This window comes from Physella acuta, unplaced genomic scaffold (assembly GCF_028476545.2).
Source record: "Physella acuta isolate Inbredline_101_S28 unplaced genomic scaffold, ASM2847654v3 ptg001647l, whole genome shotgun sequence".
NCBI classification, from domain to species: Eukaryota; Metazoa; Mollusca; class Gastropoda; family Physidae; genus Physella; species Physella acuta.
In genome coordinates, this window is record NW_026733161.1 from 31,131 (window position 1) to 53,695 (window position 22,565).

Sequence of the window (22,565 nt, forward strand, 5' to 3'; positions counted from 1 at the left end):
GAGTATATGTATACGGGAGTCACGTGTTACCACCTCGGTTTTGCCCGTTTTCTTTGTCTGGCCGCTGTCTGTGGTTAGCCACGGGTGGCCCACTTGACCTTGTCACCTGATCAAGTATCTTTTACCTGTTGCTGGCGAGTTTACCTTGGGCCGAGATGGACTACTGTGACGAGAGGTCTGTCGGCATTCTACTGTGACGAGATGTCTGTCGGCTTCTGTGTCGAGATGTCTGTCTACATGCTACTGTGACTAGATGTCTGTCGGCATTCTACTGTGACGAGATAACCCATTCATTTTGAACATGCCCACAGAATTCGTTTAATTTCATCTATTGAGTAGATGGGAAGGGGAAGAGGGTGTGTGCGTGTGTGGGGGGGGGGGGGGGGGGCGAGGGGAGGGGTCCTTCACCGTTTTCAAGCCTTTAGAACCATGTCTTGATACAACTGTTGAAATAATCTGTTAAAAACGACAGGTGAGCGAGCGTTAAAAAGATATATATAGGTCTGGGTACGTTTTGATAATGCGGGGACATTTTAACTAAGTGGTTTGCTATTATCGACACTAACAGACCTATTAAAGCTCTGCTGTAGCGCGTCCACGCAGTTATCAAGTACCTGCCGCGCAGTCATCTTGTAAGTTGTAAAATACGTTCATCCTTCTAGAACCATAACACTACTAAAACAAAGCGCGCACAAAATACACCCTTTGCACACTGGCAGTTTAGGGAAATTAAAAGCGGTTGGACGTGATACTGACCACAATATCCCTCCATATGCCGAGGTCACTGAAAAAGATGCACTCTACTTCATCTGCCCAATTAGCCGTGAGGTCCGAAATGGTATCTTTACTTTTCATCGATAACGTGTTAATAAACCATCCAAAATCCATCTCCGGCCATGCTATAAAGTCGTTATGGAGTTTTAACGTTATCCAGGCACCCCTTCTTCTGTACACAACTTTATCAATTTATGATGGTAGTCAGCTATAAATACCACCCAACGCGCTTTATAACCAAACAATGTTTACATCCCGTCGTCTGCTTGTACCACATAAACCACCAGTTATCTCCCTGCCCCGAGCAGACGGCCCTGTCAGAGATATCGGTACGGCAGTCGTGCTCATAATCACTTCATCCAGAGCTAGGTATACGGACGGGAAGAAACTACTATGAATGATGTCTATATTTTGATAGGGTAATATAAAACTAAGATTTATTCCAAGATCTAACCGAACACGAAACAATCCTGCAAAGAAGGCAGACACGCGAAATACCACTAACAGAAAACAATACAGTAAATGAGAGAGAATACATTTTTTTTCTGAAAAGGGTGTAAATGACTAGACTATGTAGAGTGGTAATTGTATAGTGAGATTATTATGAATGTAACATTTATATACTTGTTTTTAAATAACAGAGGTCCAGGGCCGGCGCTACCTATAAGGCGAACTAGGCGGTCGCCTAGGGCGCCAAAATGGGTTGGAAAAACAAATTGAAAGTTTGAGGGGGAGGGGTGCAAATCGAAAGTTTGAGGAAGGGTGCTAATCGAAAGTTTGTCCCCGGGTACCGGGAAGGGTCGCTACGCCTCTGATAATACGGGGGCACAAAACAAATTGCAGGGGGGGGGTGGCGCTTTTAATAAGTTTTGCCTAGAGCGGTAAATAACCTGGATCCGGCACTGCAGAGGTCTCATGTGAGCGTGGTGGTCAATATAAACAGGGTTGTATGCATGATTTAGCTTCATTACACGACCAGTAACTCTAAACGACAGTTATGTGCCCCTTATCAGCATGAGAATCTCAAGCGTGAAACTATCTGAAAATAATTCACCTGATCGACTGTCACTACTTATTGTCAACAACTGCTGTCTTGGACAAAGGCTATGGAAGCAAATCCAAAAAGAAAAGCAGTCTGAAAGTGGAGTCAATAGCCTATATGGCACATAACAAGCTGACACGTAATTATCAATTGTTTTGGAGGGAGTCCCTTCCAGCAATAAAATTTAGAATGAAGAAGAAGAAGAAGAAAGAAATTAATTAAAATGATTGATTTACAATCTTATTGGAATGAAAATTAGATTTCTTGCATTGGCACTGAAAATGAATTTATCAAGAAAGTTAAAATAAAATTGATGCAACAGAAATGAGAAAATATTGAGTTACAAGATTTGACCACAAGCCCACACATTTTGGTACCCATGTTAAAAATACAAAAGATTTTATTAAGCGTGAAAATAGAAAAATTATTGGTATTATTTATATCAACAATTAACAATAGTTTATAAATATTGACTATCACATAAACAACATTTTTAAAATCATAAACAATGGTCAGGCCTATTACTCAATATAAATGTGTTTAAAGAATATAGCTGTATAATTATAGAAATAGTTAAAAAACATTTAATGCCAAATAGTGTTACATGTTAAATCAAGAACATATCACAGAATTTCACAGTAAGAAAATATAGATAGCTGTTATATTTTCACAATCGAATCAATCTGTCATTAATTGGGTCTTTAAAACTAACACACACACACACACACATACATTGCAAAAAACATGTGTGAATTTTAAATTTTATTTTTCAATAATGCCAAGACAGACACACATTCACAAAGCGCTCAGCAATTTTTTCTTGAACAGCTGGTGTGAAATATGCCATTCATTCCCCCCTTTGTACCCAAACACCTCAGAGCAAAAGATAAAAAACAGCCTCCAGTTAAAGATTTGCTGCTTAGCTCCGTCACCGTAAGCTTTGTCAAATATTTCAGCTACTTGTTCCTTGCATGCATCCATTTTCTCCAGCCAGGCTTCTAGAGTTTTGGAGTAGTTGCTGCCATTGATAACCCAGGAGTCCACAAGACTGAGATCATCCTAAGAGGTGATTTTAAAATAGAATAATAATAAGAAGAGTATATTTTACAATAGTAACTATGGTAGACACAGAAACCTTTTTTCACACTGGCTGTTAAAAATAAAATATTAACATTTTGATATAACATTTCTGATGATTGATGAATCAACAAAAAAGATAAAAGATTTGATGATAGGATTATCTTATCTCACAAACATTGCTACATTTTTGGTGTACCATTCTGAAGAACATTATCTAACCCACACCAACCAGTTCGGAAACCAGTGCCTTTAGGTGTTCTAGAATATTAATTATTTGATTTGAAAAAATAATTTGTCCATCACTGCTAATTTTATTCTTTCACAGAAAAAGAAAAATTAATTATGTTAATTACCTGAAAGAACAAAAACAAATCACTGGATGGCATAGTTCCACCAGTGAAGAAATTTTTAGCCATCCATTCTGTGTCAGAGCCTGGCTTAACATCAAAGGCATAGGGGTGGTGTTTGTGACAAAATATTTGCAGAAACAATAGCCCATTGGGCTTCAGCCACGTAGAGACACGATGAAACAGGGATTCATAATTCTTCATATGCTGGAAATAAAATAGGAGCAAAAAATTATATATTTTATTTAGATTTCCCTTTATTTTTTTCTCATACCTTAAATTATTTATTGGATGTACCTAATTTAATTCTTTGACAAACTAAGACAAAATAATTATATTTTTAAATGTTTCATTTTCATGTTATAAATGTTATAGTTTATAGGTATGAATTTTTTAATTAAGTTTATTTCATACAATTATTCTGAAATGTGGGGATTTTTGTAAACAAAGGTATGATTTTTCCTCTAAAATAGTGATGCATTTTCTTGAAACAGCAAAAAAGTTGAATTAATTTTAAAAAATCAGAGTTACAGCTTGGTTTTTTTGGGATCAGGGGAGAGCAGCTAGCATATTCAAAAGGCAGGTACCAACTTATCACACTTGCATTTTATTTGGATCAATGCGATATTAGAAATACTCATGTCTTACCAAACATCATACCATACAGCTTTATAACTGTTTATTTGGGGGTGGCGGGATGGATGTGCATAAAATAATTCTGAAAAACATTTGGCCTAATTTTAAACTTTTAATAGTAAGCTTAAGCATATGCCTTTGATATAGATTAAAAACAAATTTGGTATATAATCCTCCAAAAAGAAGTTTGGAGAAAAAATTGAATATTCCTTACCTCAAACATCTCTATGGAAAGAATTCTATCAAAAGTGTCGCTTGTGGTGTAAACATTGGCGTCTGCTGTGATCACTTTCAGCCTGTCTGATGCACCCATTTTTTCAGCCCTCTCCTCAATCAAAACTTTCTGTGTCTTGGAGTTTGAAACGGAGGTGACTTGGCACTTGGGGAATTTTTCTAAGATGTAAAGTGTAAGGGATCCCCAGCCACAACCCAAGTCCTGCACAGAAAGAGATTAATCAAAATTATTAAATTTTTTGTAAAGTAAGCAAAATTTACAACTTTTAAGTAACTTTGATATTAAAATAATAAAACTTAGTAATAGTGAAATAGTGAACAATTTAAAAAGAATATTTTATTTACCATAACAGTTTGGCCATCTTCAACTTTAGCTCTTTCACAGTAAAGCGCTAGCGTGGCATCTTCAGCTACAAAAAGTAAGGATGGATGGATCAAATGATGTCAGTGTTTATCACCAGAAAGATGATGGAGAGTCCAGAGAGGGAAGAAAAAGACAGCAAAGTCTGAGTGAAAAAAGTGGTGAACAAGGCCAAACCCCTCCATGAGGCGAAAAGCCACAGAAATGGATGTTAAATAAAAAATACAAGAACAAAATTGCATTTTTCACTTGGATTTTAGCAAGTATCACAATAATTGGTGTTTTGTGCATATATTTCCATTACTATTTACCTTCATCAAGTTTAGTTACTTCCTTGGGCCAAATGCAACCACTGTATTTCAGTCTTTTTCCCAAGACCTAAAACAATACAATTAAATATCTGTATATGATACAGTATACCAAAGAGAAAATATAGAAATACTTCCAAATTATGGAGTTATTTACAATTTACTTAAAATAGAAAAACTAATTAATTTTAGACGTATAATACTTTAAATTATCACTTATAGAAGACAAAAACATGTAAAATAAATACATAAAAAATTAAGCAGATAATAAAAAAAATATAAATGAATTTAGAAGGCAGATTAATTGACAACTAAGGTTACTAAACAAAAGAACACATGAAGTACTTGGATAATATGTTGCATGTGTCCTGCAGAATTTTTTTTTAATGTGACACTATAATGGTAATAGCAAATTGACATGGAAAATACTTTTAGAAAGAACATGCAATTGTATATAAACTGGCTCCCCTGAGTGCTTTATGACATTTTTCTGAAAATGGCACAGAGGATGACACACCACACACAAACGTTTGGAGCCAACAGAGCTACACAACGCCTGGAATTTACTTTGAGGAGTTAGGTAATAGCACCCTACATTTGCATTATAGTACAAAATGTTTTTAAACATTTTTTATATTTTTCTCTACAATTTATTTTATTCTCAATCCTACACATTGAAACTGCCTTGAATTTAATAGATACCCATACTCAAGACAGGTGGGTGGGTTTGATTTTTTATGACCTTCCTGTACTAAAATAAACTAGGTCGACCAATGTTTTGACCTTTCCCCTCCACTCCACCATCTAAAGACTAAAGTCTATGCTTTAAGATAAGTTAGCTGTTGGGTTGAACTTTAGCCTAAAAAATAACTGAACATGTACAAATTTTTATCAGAACAGATAACAAACATATGTACCGAAACAAAAAATTCTGTTGGAACTTCATAGTGCTGCTTGTTAGCGTCCTCTGTATCAGTGGCTATAGGGGATACCCTGAGCCTGTCGAGGAATCGTTTCTTGAAGAGGTGCTGCTTCTCAACATCGCCTCCACATTCCAGTTTGTTGACCCAGCTTTCCAAATTTTGAATCACACCTTAAAGTTAAAATAAAGCAATTTTTGTTAAAAGATGTTTTGTTTTGCTATTTTGTATCAGTACTTCTAGTTTTGGATTAAAGTCTCATTAATATTAATTTTATTAGCCTATTTACTTTTTCTAGCCCATCCTGGCTGTAGGACTGTAGGCTATCCCATACATTTTTTAAGTTTAAAAAAAAATACTAAAATAGTATTTTAAATAGGCCTAGAATCTAATCTAGATCGAAATCTACATGTATCCACTGTTATGAAGAATTGTGATGAGCTTTAAAAGGTGGTTTAACATTCTCAGACATTCTGTAATACAAAAAGTCTTAGATCTCTTAAGTTTAAGACTTATAAATCATTCTCATTCTCTACTAATCTCTATTCACTAAGTCCTAAGTAAGTAAGTTCTAGGGTAAAATCTTAGTTTAGCGTCGTAAATTCCAACGTAGCTAGTAATGTGCGATGAAGGTAACTAATGAATATTTCTTTCATTTGGCCATATTTATGTCATATTTTACATAATATAACAGATAATTGAATAACAAATCACAATCCAAGACCAAACCAGTCATAAATATCCTGGAATAAACTTTAAACTACCCCGTTCGAGACAACAATGAGTAAATACAAGCAGCGGCCATGTTTTAAAAAACAATAAATTGTCTATTCGCATGTCTTTTGTGTTGATTTTGTGGTTTAATATGATTGTTTTGTATTGTTTTAATATATGCCGGGGGTCGTCCATAAATGACGTCACACTCGTAGGGGGAAGGGGGGTCCGTAATTTTGTGACGTTGTGTGATGAGGGGGAGGGGTTCAGATGGTGCGACGTCACACTTTTGCATTTTAAAAAAGCAATGTTAGAAAACGAATTTTAGACGTTATTTTGCGTTTTAAAAAACTGTTTTAATACATTATAATAACAATTGATTAAAATACTCTATTTTGACAGAGTTCAGACAAGATTTTGGAAAAATATAGCTGTTTAAAAACAATTCAACTGCAATTTTGAGGTGGGGGGGGGTTGTAGGCTGAAGTGTCACGTCATTTTAGGGGGGGGGGGGTCTGGCTTTTTGTGACGACGTGTGACGGAGGGGAGAGGGGGGAGGTAAAAATCGTCAAAAAAAGCATGACATCATTTATGGATGACCCCCTGTATAGTAATTTTTCTTTTTTTTTCAATATAGTTGACATGAATGACTAATAGACCTTATCAGACTTAATAGTGTGCATCCAAGACCATAAAAATTGTTGGGAGGTCGAACTTTTAAACACTTTATTTGCAGTAAGCAAATCAATATTAGATCGCTCATAAATGACGTCGCTCTTAAGATAGTAATGACAGCGTGCATTATTACAGAACAAACATATGAACATATTGTTTCAGATAGAAATTGTGATTTGTGGTGGGGAGAGGTTGAGTAGAACTCAGCGATGTGATTTTGGAGACGGGTCAGGTTTTTTTTCTCGTGAAAACGGGATGGTTGTGGGGGAAAGACCAGCTGTAGAAGTATGACGCGTCATTCATTGGTGATCCATTTTCTCAGTGGGGACGAAAGAACTATTAAGAAGGGTCAAGAAATGTAAAAAGCTTGCCGAGTCGCATTTCTTGAATCCTACCTTTTTCATTCCCCCACTTAGCACATCGTCACCGAGTCAACGCTCGCACGTGACGTCAATTAGCGGTACCGCCGACCGTTAAGCTAATTTTATAGAAAAAAAAACAAGCACTGCCTTTTTGACGCTTTTGCGACGTTTAGTTTGATTACATAAGTTGGTGTTCATTAAACAGCCCCTAACACATCTATCACTTGTCCATTTAAACGTACGTAGTTATTTCTGCAAGCTTGCTGTCTTGATACTTTCGGCCCTTTAAATATGTATTAAGCTCACACCGTATAGAACTGGACTACCTATATTAAGCTCCAAAAGAAGCTTGGTGAAAACAGGATGGCCGTCCGATTTTGTAGCTGCTCTGCGCTTTATAAAAACCACAATAAACGATAAGATGACACTTATATTAAAGTAAATTATAGTTCTGAATCTTGATACATTAAAAGTGATATTCGGAAATTAAGAGCCAGACAGTCAACATGATATTTCAATTTAAGTTTAAGTCCAAGAAAATAAATTTCCTCAAACGATGGAACATTACTAAATTTTCGCGCAGTTTAGCGAAATTGAATTTAAGTATTTACGTCATCTTACAAAGCGCGATAGCCTACTGGTGCTCTAACACGGCCCATGCTAATGGCCGTATTCCTAACGCCCCGCATTAGACGTGGCTTATTCGTCGGCAGGCATTTGGTGGCAAACCTTTTTGACGGGGATAATGTGTTGCGGCCGGTTTGCCGAATGCCTTAAACTAGCAGGCTTGCAACATTTGTGATGATTCGTTTTAAGCAAGGTATACGTATACTAATGCTTATTTATCGTTATTTTGATTGAACAAAGAATTATAGAGGTTCTCCATTAACCATCTAGGTATTTTTCCCCGTTCACCTCCTTTCATGAGACCGACACGTCATAAATTGCAAAGCCGCCTGAGTTGACGTCACAAATCTTCACTCACTCCCGTAGCAAATCATATGTGACATCATTTATGGACAACCCCATATCACTCACTTGTGTACTTGATATTGACAATTTGACAACAAAGGATAACCAACATGTGTCTGGCAGGTGGAGACTTGCGATCGACCATAATGACAACACGCACTTAAGGGGTGGACTGGCTCATTGTTTTAGATGATGTTTTACGAGGGAAGCTGGTGGATAATACATTTTGTATCTCTGTATATATAAATGATGACAAACATTTAATGTTGTCAAAATTATGGTTAGAGATCTTAGATAAGGCAGAGTGAAGCGTAATTTTTTACATTATGACTTGATGTGACATTGACGACAAAAATATGACGGAGGTTGGGGTTTAATTAAGGTAAAGAGAAGTAAAAAAAAATGTCATAAGTTACGATAGAATTACTAATAATTATTATTGATGAAAAGAAAAACCTGAAACTGAAATGAAAAAAGTGAACATTAAAACAATAAGATAAAACTCACAACTATTTAGTAATAGTAAGATCAAATAAACATTAGTTTAAAAAAACGTGATTTAATACATGGATACAAGTTGCATCTCACAATGCTTCTAGAATTAATAAAGTTGTTTGTTAGGAAATTCACATTTTAAAAAAAAAATGCTTTGTTATATGGACTATACAACAAGACGATCATATTTAAATACATTTTTATACGAATAGAAATGAAAGGGAAGCTACTCTAAATAACATTTTCTTAAGATGGCTGCTGTTTTTAATAGCAAATTTACTATCTCGAACAGGGTTGATAAAAATTAATTTCAGGATATTTAAATTGATTTAACCATCAATGGTGATCTATTATTCAATTATCTATAATACTTTATCAAAATATACGAAAATATACTCATATTTAATGACATATTCATTAATTCACTCTCTCCCACATTACTAGTTTTGGCCGAATTTACGACGCTAAACTAAGATTTTACCAGTTCTAGATCTAGATTCTCTAGCTAGACTCTAATTATTTATATTTAATCTTAGATTCTACAACATATTTAATTAGAATCTAGGTCTATATAAATTAATGTTATTATTATCATTTAGGGGTCGAAAACCGAAAAATCTCGAGTTCGAACCCTCGGGCAGATGAGGCTCGTTAGCTGGGGACAGACTGAAATACTAGCTTTCTAGATCTAGATCTAGATGTCTAGATCTAGATCTAGATCTAGAGTTAAATGTCAATTGAATTGTGTTGGAGGGGGGATCCCTTCCACTTCCAACACTAATTGAAGAAGAAGATTATAAATAGTCTATAATTTATAACATTATTATTTATATTTATTATTAACCCAACCTTGTCGCAGTACTTTATCGTCTTGCATCTTGTCCGCAATGTTTTCACCGGCACAATAGTTGTGTGTACCGCTCAATAGCAAAAATTATTCAATGAGCGAATTCGGCACACACTAGGCCTATGCTGTCAAGTGTCAGTGTGAGATAACATCAAATAGGCCTAGAGTCTAGATCTAGATCTAGTAATAAATAGGCCTAGACCTAAAAAGGGTCAAACTCTGTTTCCTGTGTAAGCTCAGTGCAGACGTACTGCTTTAATTCCTCCCCCACCCCCTCTCCCCTCCCATTTCCCTTTGCATTGCATGGATACAGCCGTTTGAATTGCAGTTAGATTATGCAGCCAGGCTTTTTAATAATAAACTTTATATATTAGATCAAGCGATTCACAAACAGTTTTGAGTGCAACAGAATCCCTCAGAGGCGTAGCGAGGGGGGTGGGGGGGGGGGGGACATATGTCCCCGGGCGCCGACCTTAGGGGGGCGCCAAATTGAAAGTTTGAGGGGGGGGTGCAAATCGAAAGTTTGTCCCCGGGTGCCGGGAAGGGTCGCTACGCCTCTGCAATCAATGCACGCAAGCCGGATTGACTGTTATAATTATGTCAGTTTCTTTGTTTCTTTGATTTAGCCTGGGAATAGATCTACCTTACTTCTTTGTTTGAGTCTTTTTTTTTTTTTTTTGCCTTCTTACTGTCTACCCTTTTCGCGCAGGGAGGCAGTAAGAGAAGGTTGCATGATTATATACATGAAATATTAAAATAGTTCAATACATGGCATTGCATTTAATTATACATAAGCGTTTACAAAACGTCTAAGATACCTATTTTTTCTTATGGTGTACACTTGTATGTGCCCTCATGCTCTCTAGTGGGAGGGATAAGTTACAATCTCTACAGTCATACATCGTTTCTTCTTGATGGTTTTCTGCAAAGTGTGATAATATGTCTGGGTAGTGCCCTTTGTCTGCACAAAGATCACACTGTAAGCATCTGTAGTGAATACTTCGTTCGTGTTTTTCCCTTTCCCTGGATGATTTACATTGTTCTAAGCAGAACCTGCAGTGTTTGAAGTCACGAATTAATTTTTTACTTTTTGTTATTTTATTTTCTTCTGTGGGGCTATCTTCCTTCTTCCTTTTGAAGGTTGTAGTAATGTCCATATCTGAGAACAAGAGCAGAGTGTTCGTTTTTAGGGTTGATGATGCAGATGGTTTTTCTGATTCCGACCTTGCTGCGCATGTTTGTTTGCTAGGTGTTGTTGGTATACTTGGCGGCTTGGCTGGGTTGATCGGGTTTTTGAGCGTTGCTTGTTGGTTGCTTGGTGATGGTGCTGGCTGAGCGGATGGCGTTTCTAGTTGGCTGCTTGTTGTTGGAGGTGGCTTGGCTAACGGTGCTGCTTGTTGGTTGCTTGGTGATGGTGCTGGCTGGGCGGATGGCGTTTCTAGTTGGCTGCTTGTTGTTGGAGGTGGATTGGCTAACGGTGCTGCTTGTTGGTTGCTTGGTGATGGTGCTGGCTGGGCGGATGGCGTTTCTAGTTGGCTGCTTGTTGTTGGAGGTGGCTTGGCTAATGGTGCTGCTTGTTGGCTGCTTGTTGCTGGAGGTGGCTTGGCTAACGGTGCTGCTTGTTGGCTGCTTGTTGTTGGAGGTGGCTTGGCTAATGGTGCTGCTTGTTGGCTGCTTGTTGTTGGAGGTGGATTGGCTAACGGTGCTGCTTGTTGGTTGCTTGGTGATGGTGCTGGCTGGGCGGATGGCGTTTCTAGTTGGCTGCTTGTTGTTGGAGGTGGCTTGGCTAACGGTGCTGCTTGTTGGCTGTTTGGTGTTGGTGCTGGCTGGGTGGGTGACGTTGTTTTTTGTAGTGTAGATTGAGTTGGTGTTTGATTACTGAGCGTTGATTGTAAGTTGAGAGTTTGACAGCGGTTGGTCCAGTGTTCAGTTGACGAGCATGTTTGGCAGGCTTTTGTAAATGGAAGAAAGTAGGCAACGTACTAAAATATTGATTAAGCATAACTAACTTTCAGATGTTAAGTATGTAGTAACTCTACTGCTTCAAATGAAAATTTAAGATCTAAAAAGTAAAAAAGTTAGATCAATATGGTTGAATAAAAAATTAAATATCAATGACTGGTCAAAAATTACAAACAATTACCATCATTTTTATAGTTTTACCAATTTTTTGTTATTTTTTTTTTACTTTTGGGAACAATTTTAAGGTTGCCTCCCTTGGTTAAATTTAATATATAAATGGGAGTTAATTAACTCCTCAACGTAAAACTTCTAATTTTAATTTTATTATATTGTACTGTCTCTACATTTAATGAAAAATTATGTTATACATTATTATATTAATTATTAAATATTTTAATTTACATTTATTTATTTAAATTTAAAAAACCATATCATTTTCTTATCAACTTATCGAACCTTTAACATTATATGAACATCACCTGTAGCATGTTTTATTGTAAAATATGCATTTGATTTACAAACTTGTCGCAAAACTCCCGAGATATTATTAATCAAAGTATCAACTTTAGAATAAATTTAGCACAAATTTCGCCCCCCTGGATGTTTCGGTGCTCAAGAAATGTTTGACTGCTGTCATTTTAAAACAATCAGCTGTCGTAACGTCAGAAGACCTAAGACTTGTAGGGGGGGGGGGGGTCCGTAATTTTGTGACGGTGTGTGATGAGGGGGATGGGGGGGAGAGTTCAGATGGTAGGACGTCACATTTTTGCATTAACAAAAAGCAATGTTAGAAAACACATTTTAGCCGTTATTTCGCGTTTTAGAAAACTGTTTTAATAAATTGTAATAGGAATTGATTAAAATACTCTATGTTGAGAGAGTTCAGACAAGATTTTGGGAAAATATCGATGTTTTAAGAAAAATGCAACTGTAGTTTTGAGGGGGGGGTGTAGGCTGAGGTGTGACGTCATTTTAGGGGGGGGGGCTGGCTTATTGTGACGATGTGTGACGTAGGGGGGGGAGGTAAAAATCGTCCCAAAAAGCGTGACGTCATTCATGGATGAACCCTAACCTTTAAAATCAGCAAAGATATTATGGCGAGGATCGCATAGTCGACATGTCTACATCGCCAACATTTTAATCTGAGAATCCGAAAAAAAACAACCTCACAGTTATGATGTTAAAATATAGCCATGGGGTCATCCTCCATAAATTACGTGACGATCTTTTGGTGATTTTTACCATCCCCTCCTCTCCCCATTGATTTCTTTCTAAAATATTGATCTAGCTCGATCAGCATAGAGTATTTTAATCAATTTCTGTTACAATTTATAAAAACAGTTTTCTAAAACATAAAAAAATGGCTAAAATTCATTCTCTAACATTACTTTTTAAAAAACCCAACGCGGAACATCACACTATCTGATACACCCCCACCCCACCCCCATCACACACTATCACAAAAATCCCCCCCCCTCCCCCATTCTTCCACACATATGAGCATGACGTCATTAAAAAAAAAGAATTAATTAATTTATATTTTTATTGTACTTTTCTTTTATATTTTTTCGCAACTCCACTGGCACTAGACCATGCTTTTGCGCAGGAAGGGATGCTTTTCAGTTTGAAAACCATTGACGCAGAGAAACTATTATTATATATTTAGTATAACAGCAAGGACGAAGAAACATTTTTATACAAAAGGTAGAGAGAGAAAAAAAAAAACGTGATTTTAAAGTCAAGTAATGTATCAACTCCAGACTTTTATTAATATGTTCTGAATATAAATTTCAAAATGATTTAATTTTAAAGATATATTTAGTAATCTAATAGATCTAGTTGGTGAGTGTAGTCAGTGGCGTAGCGAGGTCGGGTGTCACCCGGTGCGGCACTTAATGGTGTCACCCCCCCCCCAGAGGCATAGAGACCCTTCCCAGGGACAAACTTTCAAATTTTCGATTTGCACCCCCCCCCCCTCAAACTTTCGATTTGCACCCCCCCCCCTCGAGTTTTCGATTTGCACCCCCCCCCCCTCAAACTTTCGATTTGCACCCCCCCCCCCTCGAGTTTTTCTCTATATATTTTGCTATTTTTTGCCTTGGTGTCACCCCCCTAAATGGTGTCACCCGGTGCGGTCCGCACCCCCCGCCCCCACCCCTCGCTACGCCCCTGAGTGTAGTAAAACAACACTGTTGTTTTACTACAGTTCAATCAAGTCTTTCTTTTTTCCCCAAACAAATTTCTCTCCAATCAGTTTGAACAGCGCTTCATCAGAGGCGTAGCGAGGAGGGGGCGGGGGGCGCACCGCACCGCACCGGCTGACACCATTTAGGAGGGTGACACCAAGTCAAAAAATAGCAAAATATATAGAGAAAAACTTGAGGGGGGGTGCAAATTGAAAGTTTGAGGGGGGGGGGGTGCGAATCGAAAATTTGAAAGTTTGTCCCCGGGAAGGGTCGCTATGCCTCTGGGGGGGGGGTGACACCATTGAGTGCCGCACCGGGTGACACCCGACCTCGCTACGCCACTGCGCTTCATAGTGGGGCTTGTTGTTGTACTACAGTTCAATAAAGTCTTTCTTTTTTTCCCAATCAAATTTCTCTCCAATCAGTTTGAACAACGCTTCATTGTGAGGCTTGTAAAAGCTGTACAGCATCATCTCGTCTGCTTCTGGCAATGGCGGGTGTTTCCAGCCTTTGAATTCGGTCATACATCTCGGCCTAGCCCTCGGCTCAAATCTTCTTAAGCAGTAGAAACCCCAGGTTTCGTTCAGATAAAAATTTTCTTTCGTTAAAACATGGGGTAATCCCAGAAAAGTTTCCACTTTTTTAATAACCCGGAGAGGATCTTTCGTCAGACGCTCGTTGTCAAGCACGAGCAGCAGGTCACGTGAGAACGTTTTGAACCACGGAGCCAAGTGTTTGTGGTAAACACCGTGATTCACCGAATCAATGTTGGGGTCAAATCTGTTAGTCATTCTGTTGAGGTACATCTTGGTAAGGGGTGGTCTTTTATTTACATTGACTAACCGGTATCTGCACAGAAAAAGACACAACAAAAATGTAAATATATAAAGACTCATTCAATGACGTCAAGCTTTTACCACCACCCCCTTCCCCATCGTCACAAGTCACAAAAAGTTTATTTCAATCCCTCCCCCCTCTTCCATCCATTTTAATTTCAGATTATCTATCGAGCTAAGGGGTCGTCCATAAATGACGTCACGCTTTTTTGAAGACTTTTACTCCCCCCCCCCCTCTCCTCCGTCACACATCATCACAAAAAGCCAGACCCCCCCACCCTAAAATGACGTCAAATAGCCTACACCCACCCCCCCCCCCTCAAAATTGCAGTTGAACGTTTTTTAAAACATCGATATTTTTCCAAAATTTTGTATAAACTCTGTCAAAATAGAGTATTTTAATCAATTCCTATTACAATTTATTAAAACAGTTTTCTTAAACGCGAAATAACGTCTAAAATTCGTTTTCTAACATTGTTTTTTTTAATAATGCAAAAGTGTGACGTCGCACAATCTGACCCCCCCCCCCCTCCCCCTCATCACACACCGTCACAAAATTACGGACCCCCTCCGCCCTACGAGTGTGACGTCATTTATACACGACCCCTAAGCCACATTTCATCAGTAGTATGAATTATATTAGATCATTTTAATTTAATAAAACTTTTTTTTTAAGTAAAAAGAAGTGCTAAGTCTTGAGTTTGAAAAAACTACTTTTGAAATGCAAAAGCGGGGCGTCACACTTACTGAACCCATTCCCCTTCTAACTCATAAAACGTTTTCACAAATGTTTGAACCGACCTATACCCCCTGTAGTGTGACAGTTATATAAGAGTTTCTTCCAGGCATCTCTTCGGGGGGGGGGGACCTCCGCCCCCCAAAGAAAGTCTACCGCCCCCCCCCCCCCGAACGAGATGGATTTTATATAGTAAACATACACTTTTACTAGTGTCCGCCCCCCCCCTCCCCCCGGAGAAAAAAGTCTGGAAGAAACACTGCATTATATATTGGCAAGCCCCTAAAGTAAAACTGATATTACACTTCTCCCCAAATAGAAAATGGTATCAAAAAGAGCTGGGTAGAACACCAAACGGACGCACTCGAGTTTGGGAACCGAAGGGACAGTGTGGGCAACACTCGTGAGTCGTGTTCTCTAACGCTGGACCATACTGTCTGTTGTCTGGGATAGAGTCGTACTTACACTATTATCCTACGCACTACTGAAATCGGAGAAATATTTTTTGTGGACCCCCATGAAGTCGGACACCAAAACTCCAACGAGGGCTCTAAAGTTATCGCCTTATTTAATTTTGTAATAGAATCATTCACAAACCTCTGTAAGTAGTCGAAATCCAAATAATTAACAAGGATCCTCACAAGAGTACCATATTCAATGTATATATTCACAAACCTATGAAGTGAGTTGGCCAGAAATGTTTCAAGGGTTCTCACAGGGGTATCATATTTAAGGTAAACATCCACAAACCTCTGCATGTAGTCAGCCATTACACGATCAACAAGGGTTCTCACAGGGGTACCATATTTAAAGTAAGCATTCACAAACCTCTGCAGTCAGCCATTACAAGATCAACAAGGATTCTCCCATAGCAGAGGCGTAGCGATGGGGGAGGGTCGGGGGGGGGACATATGTCCCCGGGCGCCGAAATTAGGGGGCGCCAAAATGGGTTGGAAAAATAAATTGAAAGCTTGAGAGGGGGGTGCAAATCGAAAGCTTGAGGGGGAGGGTGCAGATCGAAAGTTTGTCCCCGGGCGCCGGGAAGGGTCGCTACGCCTCTGTCACATGGGGTACCAAAGTAAACATTCACAAAACTCTGCAGTTAGTCAGCCATTACACGATCAACAAGGTTCTCACAGGGGTACCATATTTAAAGTAAACATTCAAAAACCTCTGTAGGTAGTCAGCCATCAACAAGGGTTCTCACAGGGGTACCATATTTAAAGTAAACATCCACAAACCTCTGAAGGTAGTCAGACACCAGGCGATCTACAGGGTTTCTCACAAGGACTATGAGCTTGATGTTCGAAAAGTGGTTGTGGATTTCATTCAACGCCTTTGTAGACAACACGTAGTCAGGTGACTTCTCTATGGTAATCTGGTTGCTGTTAATCAAATGTAAGGTAATTAACTTAATTTTAATGAATGCGTTAACTTTAGGCTATATTTAATTCACGTAAGCAAACATGTCTCTTTTTATAGTTATAGTAAAGATAAAAATGACTATCTGTGATGACCAAAGATGGTTACACTTCTTTAAAGTAAAAGGGCAAATGATGGACGTTTATTAATAGTAGCTTAGGTACATGCTGGTTTGAAACCATAAGACCCAGGGTTTTGATTTTATAGGGCCTTATCTGTTTTCAATATGGGTGTTCTTTATATGTCTAGATATTGTTTGTCAGTTCCCAAAAAAAGCTTGTAACTGTAATGAAAAGAGAACCCAGCCTCCAGCGTGATTCGGGAAACAAAAAGAAGAAAAATTTAAAAATAAATGTTAACAAATACATTTGGGGGAAAATGCCTTTCGCAGTTTAAAAAAAATAATTGGGGGATTTTAAAAAAGCGGAGCCCCTAAGCTATACTTGTTTAGCTTATACGTAAATACTCAAACCTCAATTTGATTGCAATCACGACCCCCCAGCTCCGCTTTTTAATACGGATTTATAAGGCTTTGATTATTATGTTTATAAGTAAACTATGAATGTTTAAGAAAATGTGCTATTTTAGCTGACGTATGCAAAGAAAATCTACTGTATTAGCTGACCTGTAAGATACAGGCATTTCATTACGATACCACTCGTAGCCTCGTTCAAACAGGTTGTCCACGGTGTAGAAATGCATTTCTTTCATCTGCGCAGCGATGTTAGGGTGCAGGCTCAAGAACATCAAGAGCGCGCGGGTCCCACATTTGCCGAAACCAATGATCACACACTGGGGGAATCGTCTGGTCGGGAGCTCGCCGGGAGGCGGGGTAAAAAAGTATAACTGGGAAATATTGTTTTTTTGTTTCGGATCTTCTCTGCGATTCAGCGAATTTGGTTTTTGAGTTAACCCAACCGTCGGTGCCATTTCACCCCATGCCAGGGTGTCATCCATTTTGAACATTGGCACATCTTGTCTCGGTGTTTCCGTAGCTCGGACGTCCACGTGAAGCTGGTCATTGTCTAAATAACGGTGTGTGTAGACTTGCGCTTTAGAAGCAATGCCAAATAGAAATGCTGCCAGCAATAACAAGATAAGCTTTTTTAGCATGGAAATGTTCCTGGACACACGATTGCGTAACCATGGTAAAAGCGTCATGTCAGTGCTAAAAGAGGATTGTCGTGGAGACTGAAAGACGAATGTTGTAATCTCTCATCTAAACTCACACAGCCAATAAAATATATTTCTCTATGAATAAAAACAGTCTTCTTTTTATAGAGTAAAGAGCTAAATAAGGTTAAATTGAAATTAAATAATTTAAAAGTAAGGCACATTTTTTCCCATTAAATTTGACGAGCTATTAATCAAAATTATCAACTGCTCACTGGTTTATGCATGAATAATATGAGATACTGGATTCCTTCCAAACTCAGTGCTTTCGACGGATAAAAGGCATCCACTATTCCAACACCATTTCATACGATAGGTTACTTAGAGAAATTAAACTGCGATCTGTTTCAGAAATGATCGAAAAAGATGGGGCTGGAATGGTCTATGTTGTAAGAATGAAGCAAGATGCGATCACCGGAACGGTGCTAAACTGGAAATCGCTAGAAAAAGGAAATACGGAATGCCTATAATATAGAGACACAAAGACGCACAGCCATTAAAAAACTGACAAGAGTCAATCTTTTCTTGATGAACTGTCAAAGAAGGAAATAACTTTCAGTGACGGCCCATTATGTCCTAGGCACTGAGGGGAAAAGATGATGAATGTTAGATACATTAGGCCTAAAATGTCATCGAATTCAAATCTTTAAAATACATTCAAAACCAAATAATTCTTTAAAACCCATAAATCAAAATCCTCGTACAATCATCAATCAAATATATTGAATGTAGACATCAACTAGCTGTATCAAATTGTGTAGCGATAAATTCTCCGAAACCAAAGTGTGAATCCAGTTATTGGCCAAACGCCGACTTTCGACTGACCATTAGATCATGCACTCAAGAATCCAGGGATAAAGTTTACTATGCGACGACGCACTCAAGAATCCAGGGATAAAGTTTACTATGCGACGACGCACTCAAGAATCCAGGGATAAAGTTAACTCTACTATGCGACGACGCACTCAAGAATCTAGGGATAAAGAACTCTACTATGCGACGACGCACTCAAGAATCCAGGGATAAAGTTAACTCTACCATGCGACGACGCACTCAAGAATCCAGGGATAAAGTTAACTCTGTCATGCGACGACGCACTCAAGAATCCAGGGATAAAGTTAACTCTAGTATGCGACGACCCACTCAAGAATGCAGGGATAAAGTTAACTCAAGTAAGCGACGACGCACTCAAGATTCCAGGGATTAAAAAAGTTGACTCTACCATGTGACGACGCACTCAAGAATCCAGGGATAAAGTTAACTCTACTATGCGACGACGCACTTAAGAATGCAGGGATAAAGTTAACTCTACCATGCGACGACGCAGATATCCGACAGACTGGCTCATCGCCACTCACATAAATTAAGCACTCGATAAATCCATAACAAGCACGGTGTCATAAAGCAATTTTACGATCACAAGTCTTAAACTTGTAACAAAAGATTTTCGTTACTAACCCGTTAGGTTGGGGTGGGGGCTTATACGGGATCCTAAAACTTTATGGGAAGAAAACATATAGGGCTTTTTGCGGACTTGGGCAGATAAATTACTGCTAAAACTTAATTTCAAAACTGGTCAATACATCTATACTCTATAGGCATAGTTCGGTCTCTTTTTAAAAATTCTTTCTTAATAAAGATTTTTTTTGCTTCGGTAGCACTTGAAAGCGGGGGTGGGGGTGGGGGGTATCTTAATAACCTAACATTCTTTTAAAGTAAAATTTTGTAATTTCTACAAACTTTAATGCAATAACAAGACTTTTTGGGTTTTTGTTGTTCAAAGAAATTAATCTTGATGTCATTGCTGTCAGCATAAACCAAGGGCCTTCATTGCGTATTTTCGCTTTTTGCACCCAGATACTAGCAACGCAATTAATTTTAACAAAGTTATTACACATCTACATCAGCTAAAACATATTACCTGCTGCTTTGTCATGGGGTAAAAAAAAAAGTTGAAAGAAATTTGTCGGTTAAAATATAGAAGACACGGATTGCTAGATTCCACTTCAACAGACAAGTCGGAGAGGAATCAACTAGCAATATGAGGTAATTTGACCAGGAGTTCTAATATTATTCTTAGGGGTCGTCCATAAATGACGTCACACTCGTAGGAGGGGAGGGGTGTCCGTAATTTTGTGACGGTGTGTAATGAGGGAAAGGGTAGGAGGGGGGGGGGGGTTCAGATGGTGTGACGTCACACTTTTCCATCATAAAAAACGCAATGTTAGAAAACGAATTTTAGTGTTTTTTCGCGTTTTAGAAAACTGTTTTCATAAACTAAAAGGAATTGATTAAAATACTCGATGTTGGCCGAGTTCAGACAAGATTTTGGAAAAAATAACGTATTTTAAGAAAAATTCAACTGCAATTATGAGGGTGTTTGTAGACTTAGGTATGACGTCATTTTAGGGGGGGGGGGTCTGGCTTTTTGTGACGATGCGTGACGGAGGGGTGGGGGAGGTAAAAATCGTCCAAAAAAGCTTGACATCATTTATGGATGGCCCCTTATTCAAACACTTTTTTTTTTGTTGACATCAACTATGTTGTATTGTATAAATAAAATACACAGGTTATAAAAAATGTTTTGGCATTTGGAAAGTTGGACGGCGTCACATATACCAATTAAAAAATATGGGATATCTTTGTGTTATCACGTTAAACTGAGGGAGATTGGTGTACATTTTTCACAATGGTCGCAACATGGGACAAGATTTCTGTGTCTTCAAACATTGGTTTACACATTGGCACAACTGGTGGAGCAAAACAGCCAGGGTTATCAACACTCTGGTTGTACAACATAAACAATTGAACAGTTTTAGCCTGATGGAAAAGGTTCAAAATTTAAAGTCCTATATAAAACACTGTACAGTGAAGGCGACTAATGCACTCAATGCTATTACTTGAACTATACACAGCTAGAACACACATTGTAATGCTGCTAGACTTAACATCTTCAGAGACTCAATGGTTTGTCCTACAACTTAAACAACAACATGGGATTTAAAACTTTTTTCTCATGCCCTTAGTGGACAAAGGTTCAGGAAGTAGATGAGATCTGGCCACTGCCCCACACCACACTTACATGTACCACGCCTACATAGCATGAGGTCAGACCCTATGGGCAGGGGTGGGGTAAGGATCAATACACATTTATGAAATTCTTTATTATTATGTTTTTTAATAATTGAAAATTGAGGCAAGAAAAAAAACTTCTTCTATAAAGGCACATATATTTTTAGAATTTAGGGGAGATGGGGAACTTTATTGGTGTGCTTATCAGCTGCTTTTAAGTGAACAAAATGTAATCGTAACAAACTTACAAAAAAACTAACAAACCTAGAAAACTATCTGACAATTAAAATTATTTCTTTTTCTTCTTTCCTTTTCTTCCCTTTTTCTTTTTCTTTGTCCCACCTGACTCAGCGCTAAAGCCCCGCTTCTCCAGCGCGCCTGGCGCATTATGAGCTATGAAATACAAGTTTTCCATGGCAGCTGGACTCATCGTGTCCACCGGCGCTGCCTTGGCCTTAGCTGACCCAAGGGAACTTTTTGCTGACTTGGACTTGCGTGAGCCTCCAGATTTCTTAACTGACTTTTTACCTGCCTTCTTACTGGACTTTTTGCTGGATTTTTTACTGGATTTTTTTTTACCTCCCATTTTGTGTGTGTTTTGGCAGCTTTATAGATCTGGAATGTACCATACTGACACTGCTCTGTGTGAGCTATTTGATATATAATTGTTTGATGATTTCCCTTTATAAAAAAGCAAAACAGTGTAGGCTCTAATCTCTGATGTACTTTAAATTTCTATCGTCCGCCATTACGTTTACTGTGGCCATAGTAAACCCTTATTCAAACACACAAGAAAAATTTAAAACAAAGAAATTACATCGTGTTGTCGTTGTAGTAGGCGTATAGGTGACAAATATGTATGAGAATAATGTACAATAACGTCAGACTTCTAGTGGGGGTCATACTTGAGTGATATGGGGCCGTTATAATACACTGCTCCTGGCCACCCATATTGCACATAGCATTGTATAACTGAATGATAAGCCACCATCTAAAACCTAAGGCCCGTTGTATTATAATAAGTGCGAGAAATATATATATATATATATAAACGAATTAGACGGTTGGCTGTGCAGATAGAATAGTTACCTCCCATGTTAACATGTGAAGCGAAGTTACTCAAATAAAGGGAAACAATTTTGAACTAAATTCTTGGTGAAAATATCGACGCTTGTTGTTTGGGGATGGGGATTCGATTTTAACATCGAAATATTTTCATTTTAAAATAAATAAAAACTCGTAAACTGCCTATAAAATAACAAAGTCTATAAATTAAATCGTCGCTGCCCGTGTTGTTTTTTTAAGTACCCTCTCAGAGTTGAGGCGTAATAAACGTGTTGCTTATTTCTTTAACCATAATAAAAAATGTCTAAGCTAACAAAAAACGCCTGCATTGCACACACAACATGCA

The 22,565-nt window shown here is 38.2% G+C and overlaps 3 protein-coding genes across 3 annotated transcripts; all 3 read right to left on the minus strand.

The window, feature by feature from the left end:
- Positions 1-2,232: 2,232 nt before the first annotated feature.
- On the minus strand, positions 2,233-9,911 carry LOC131929550 (uncharacterized). The gene is made up of 7 exons (XM_059285816.1): positions 9,770-9,911; positions 5,700-5,875; positions 4,786-4,852; positions 4,459-4,523; positions 4,094-4,315; positions 3,250-3,450; positions 2,233-2,875 (listed from the first exon to the last, which is right to left on the minus strand). Exons 1-7 carry the CDS (start codon positions 9,795-9,797, stop codon positions 2,612-2,614), a joined length of 1,023 nt encoding a protein of 340 aa, XP_059141799.1. The 5' UTR covers positions 9,798-9,911; the 3' UTR covers positions 2,233-2,611.
- Positions 9,912-10,585: 674 nt separating this feature from the next.
- Positions 10,586-11,916, minus strand: LOC131929541 (uncharacterized). Its single transcript, XM_059285795.1, has 2 exons — positions 11,911-11,916; positions 10,586-11,749 (listed from the first exon to the last, which is right to left on the minus strand). Exons 1-2 carry the CDS (start codon positions 11,914-11,916, stop codon positions 10,586-10,588), a joined length of 1,170 nt encoding a protein of 389 aa, XP_059141778.1.
- Positions 11,917-14,189: 2,273 nt separating this feature from the next.
- Positions 14,190-18,881, minus strand: LOC131929549 (heparan sulfate glucosamine 3-O-sulfotransferase 1-like). Its single transcript, XM_059285815.1, has 3 exons — positions 17,535-18,881; positions 16,729-16,872; positions 14,190-14,764 (listed from the first exon to the last, which is right to left on the minus strand). The coding sequence occupies exons 1-3, from the start codon at positions 18,068-18,070 to the stop codon at positions 14,287-14,289; spliced, it is 1,158 nt and encodes a 385-aa protein (XP_059141798.1). The 5' UTR covers positions 18,071-18,881; the 3' UTR covers positions 14,190-14,286.
- Positions 18,882-22,565: the final 3,684 nt, after the last annotated feature.